General features: G+C 42.1%; 1 protein-coding gene across 1 annotated transcript in view; it reads left to right on the top strand.

Moving 5' to 3' along the window:
• The window catches only part of ntn4 (netrin 4), a 29,778-nt gene extending 26,616 nt beyond the window's left edge, over positions 1–3,162 (top strand). The window contains exons 8-10 of the mRNA XM_005747246.2: positions 246–314; positions 1,818–1,991; positions 2,067–3,162. Of these exons, the coding sequence (XP_005747303.1) occupies positions 246–314; positions 1,818–1,991; positions 2,067–2,206 (383 nt within the window). The 3' untranslated portion in view covers positions 2,207–3,162. The remainder of the gene's footprint in view (positions 1–245; positions 315–1,817; positions 1,992–2,066) is intronic.
• The last annotated feature ends 1,769 nt before the right edge of the window (positions 3,163–4,931 follow it).

Raw genomic sequence — 4,931 nt, 5'->3', positions numbered from 1 at the left:
GTGCAAGGACAGTTTCCAAGTGGAGGTCTCTTCTCGCAGACCCTCAGTACCACCACACTGTAACTCCAGCTTTTATTGGCACATTCCTCACTGGACGCCACACACTGTACTTATTATTAGTCTTAGGACATCACATACAGTATCTGAGGCAACTCGCGCGCACACACACATACACACACACATAGAGAAAAAGTTATTTATTTATGCTACAAATATGAAACTGTTCTTGCATGTCCCCCCTGCAGAGAAGTGTGAGTGCCAAGAGCAAAGTCTGACCAACAGCAAACTCTTTTGCACCATGAATTATGCATACGGTAAGCATTCAAACATCTCCAAACATGCACTGTAACTCATGTAAGCCTGGCTTTACCTGATTAGTTTAATGCATTTAAATGTAAATCATCTATTTCACTGTATTTATGTCTAACATTGTTATACTCATGCTCATTGATTCAGTCTGTCTTTGTATTTTAATTATACGTACTTTATTTATCCCACAAGTTGGTAAATGAATATGTTACAGCAAACAAAACATTAAACAGAACCTGTAATAAAATGGTTCATTAAAAAATTACAAAAACAAAATAAAAGTCAAGATTTTTTTTGTTTGTTTTTGAAGATTTATTTTGGGGTTTTTTTGCCTGTAGCTTGCATTGAGGACGTTAGCTAAAAGCAGTAATTAGCTAAAAAGTGGAACGCACATCATAAATGGCAAACTTTTGCCTTCAAACTAAATGTTACCGCTGAAACCAAAACCTTTCAAAAGGTGCAGCTTTTGTTTTGAAGACGAATCTTTTCCATTTTTAGTCTGCTGTTCGCTTCTCAGAGTTTCACTACTGCTTAGAGGGGTAGGCAACTCCAGGCCTCGAGTGCCAATGTCCTGCAGGTTTTAGATGTGTCCTTGATTCAACACAACTTACTCAAATGGCTAAATTACCTCCTCAACATGTCTTGAAGTTCTCCAGAGGCCTGATAATGAACTAATCTTTTGATTCAGGTCTGTGGACCCAGGGTGATATCTAAAACCTGCAGGGCACTGGCACTCGAGGCCTGGACTTGCCCAACCATGGCTTAGAGATTAGTTGGCAAGTGTTTGCAGACAATTTGGCATCTTTTTTGCAAACTTCAGGCAACCACCCTGTACCCTGTTAACTCTTCTTTACAAATATAAAGACAGCATACAAGAAAAATAATTAAAACAAGCAAGAGCCTGATGTTTACCTTTAGTTGCTCAGCTGATATTTGTCTGCTCATGTTCACTACCTAATCCAGGTCAAATCATTCACAGCATTTGCATTCTGTTTAATGGGCAGCAGGGGGCGACTCCTCTGATTCCAAAAAGCCTTAACCCTCGCTCCGTGACCTCTAAAAACACTTTCCAGTTGAGTTTATGATCTTAGTTTCTAGTTTAAGGTCACACTGAATAAAACCTGAAGTTAATTTTATAAATTATGGTCATTATTAAAGTCACAAAGGAGGAAAAGCCTAAGTTGGCTAACGAGTTGTTAGTCGTGCTCACCTTCATGAATGTCTGAAGAAAGCATCACAATTCACTTTGTTTACTTTAAAAAGTCCCAGCATTCAGAGGAATGATTAATTCTGCTCCAGCCCCTTGGGGGGGGGAAGAAAACCTGATCTGAGTTTCAAACTGATCAGATTAAAACTTTGTTTGAAGTTCATCCAGTAACCAAACTTTCCACGACAGCCTCCTTCCATGGATCACGTTGTTTTATCGCATTTTAATGCAGAAAGCAGTTGTTCTGGTGTAACAACACTCCAGCTCTGAAGGTCTTGTTGCATTTCTCCCTGACTTCCAGTGCTGAAGGTGAGAGTGCTAGCAGCTCACGATAAGGGCTCCCATGCTGAGGTGGAGGTCAAAGTTCAGAAGGTACTCAGTCAGAACACCAAAATGAAGATACAGCGCAGTCGCGTCACCCTTTACCCCGAGTCCTGGACCGCACGGGGCTGCACCTGCCCTATCCTCAATCCAGGCAAGAATCGCACATCCAACTTTGTTCATTGGTAACATCCAAAATGTGCTTAACCCCTCTGACCTCTCCTCACAGGCGTGGAGTACCTGGTGGCTGGCCACTTGGATCGTAAGCGGGGCCGCTTCCTGGTCAACATGAAGAGCTTTGTCAAGCCTTGGAAAGCAAGTTTGGGCCGCAAAGTTCTCACTTTACTCAAGAAAGACTGCAATTGGTAGATGGGTAATTTAGAAAAACAGCACCGGAGGGACAGCTGACGTGACGGATGTTGGTTTCCCATCTTCTAGGTGTGGATTATTGGGTCGCACAGGTCTGAGAGCAGGTTTTTAAGGGACGGGGACTAAGATTGAGGCCCTACCTGTTTCCACTGCCGAGAGCTCAAAGCTAGTGGCAGACTGCACAAGCTAAAAGCACACAGGACGCAATTTCATTAAGACACGTCCATCTCGCATCTGTCTCTAATTCTTGCATTCTCATATAGGAGTCAAGAAAATGTTTTCTTTGCTGTCGCTGCTGCAGCTCAAGAATTTCAGCAGCATGTCCGAGAACTGAGCGACACTTTCTCCTCCTCTGCAGCACTTTATCCTCAGAAGGACAGAAGGAGGGAATATGGACACACAAACAGAGGAGCATTAATAATACAAACTCGCACACACGTAAAACCTTCCTTTTTTTTGTTTGTTTTTTTTACAGTGGACACACTCACAGAGGCAGCAAGTGTGTGTGTGCTGCAGACACAATGTGCGAAGTGTGACGCTGAACAAGCCATACAAGCCACTACAGGTGGTTAAATCTTAGCCAGTCCAGGTGTGCCTGTGTTGAAATCAGAGCGACTGGATTTCACCCCAATCGTGAATGTATTTGTCTGTGTGTGTGTGTGTGTGAGAGAGAGAGAGGAAGAGAAAGAGAGAATGTGGTTGAATGCAGCAGTACATATATATATATTATGAGCACAGTCCAGATTGAGTCCAGCTCTTAAGCTTTTCTATAGTTTTCAACCGTTCCAATGTTTATAATGCAGAACGCTGTACATTAATTTCGCTCATATTTACACTCAGAAATCAGAAAACGTGTTATTCCTTCCTTTTTGTGCTCATGTACAGTATTATTTTGTATATATCTATATAAATATTATGCCATATCTTTCTCCAGTTGTTTTTTTTTTTCATGGTAATATTAAAGGATAACTTCAAATTTCGTCTTGTTTTTGTCACTTAGCCATCGTTTATCAGCACTGATAAGCCTTCTGATAAACTGCAGCGCCTTCAGAAAGCCTACAGAGGCAAGAAACACACGATTGGGGCCAAACGAGCAACACCTGCGCTTACCAGTACAGTTTGCAAAGTGATGCAATTAAAATTGAGGCCCCTCGTGAGAAATAATTTTCCACTGTTTTGCTATTTGAAGATAAAACTGACCCTGAATGTGATCCTGTTTGAAAGTCTGACACAAGCAACTAATAAACACGGGAAGTAAAATCTGTCTATAAAATCAAGCAGCTGTAGTTCAGACAGGTCATGAAGTCAAGCTCAGCTGCAAAACCTGGCACTTCATCTGATCTCGTATGCCAGCCCGCATCACCTCATACCTATCTTCACATCCAACTGGCAAATCTTAAGATTCAGTGTCTTGGCAGCATCCCAAAAATAGGCTGCCGAGGTTATTAGAAAGAAAGCTCTAAGGGATATTTGAGTCTGCCTTTAAAAGTGAGTAAATCCCCACAAAGTCACATGTTAACATTCCCGACTTTACATTTTTGGGATCTATAGATGGTTGAATGTTTGCATAAATCCATGTGAAGTTTTAGTGACTGATTGTGTTGTATGTTATTGTGCCTTTACTGTGCCTCTGCATTGCTCTCCTACAGTTTACAGATGATATACTGATTTAACTAAATAACTTGGCAGTTAACTCTTGGGTCCAAATATGGCAACTTAAGCCTCCAATAAAACCAATGTGGTGGTTTACACTTTAACTAAGGGTGTTTTTATGCCTATGGTTAATTTACTCTGGTCCAAATCAGTCGATAAATAAACTTGCAGTATTTTCCCCGTCGTTTAGTTTCAGGATGAAGATGGTGTGTTCTGGTAGAAGTGGATAACATGGAGCAATATCTCCATTTGTATGTCTGGTGTACTGTTGAATCTCAGAATGGAAAGCTGGTCATGGGAAGGCATTTAGCTCAGACTTGCAGGGTCAGATTGAGGTCGGATCACTCTCTCACCATAAATTAACCGCTCTGGAGTTTATCTAAGTCGTCTTATTGTAGTTGTTTAGGTTCACATCTGCACAAACAAAACGCATCAAGGGGGGAAATGAAGAAGGCATCAATTGTGCATCAAAACACCTTCAGTCTCTCTTTTATGTGCAGTCTGAGAGGCAGAGAAGGCAGGTCCCAAACTGAACTTTTCTCTACCAATGAGAGTGAAGGATACTGTTCACAGATATATGATCGGGGTACATTGGCAGTTGGAGCGATGCATGATGACCAAAATCAATGTTATTGCTTCCCAAATGTGTAAAAGAAAACTGACAAGAACAAGAATTAAAACGGTGATGGACAAAACTGCAACAAAGTAGAAAAACTGTCTTGTTGAGCAACCTCCGTTTGCTGCTGAAGCCTTGCTGCTGACGCGCATATTTTCAACAACAATCGATACGACTGCCAAGACCTTGAAATACTTCACATAAACGGGACAAAAATATCCTTATCACACTGCTCTCTTTCCCACACACACGCCTCCTGCTCCTCTCCCTGTGTCCCTTCGCATTAAGTCATCCATCACTCCTGCTCCCAAAACACTCTCCCCTACATTTGCACAGCACTGCAGAATGTAGACCACAACAGAGGCGCCGGGGCCGGCGCACACACTCCGTTTGGCTGTAGACTTGGTGCGTGTTTTCCACTCGCCATGACGTGGTTGGCTGAGAGGTGTGGACACA

Source organism: Pundamilia nyererei, unplaced genomic scaffold (genome assembly GCF_000239375.1).
Source record: "Pundamilia nyererei isolate P.nyererei 1_Seehausen unplaced genomic scaffold, PunNye1.0 scaffold00192, whole genome shotgun sequence".
Taxonomy (NCBI): Eukaryota; Metazoa; Chordata; class Actinopteri; order Cichliformes; family Cichlidae; genus Pundamilia; species Pundamilia nyererei.
This window is presented reverse-complemented; position numbering and strand designations above follow the sequence as displayed.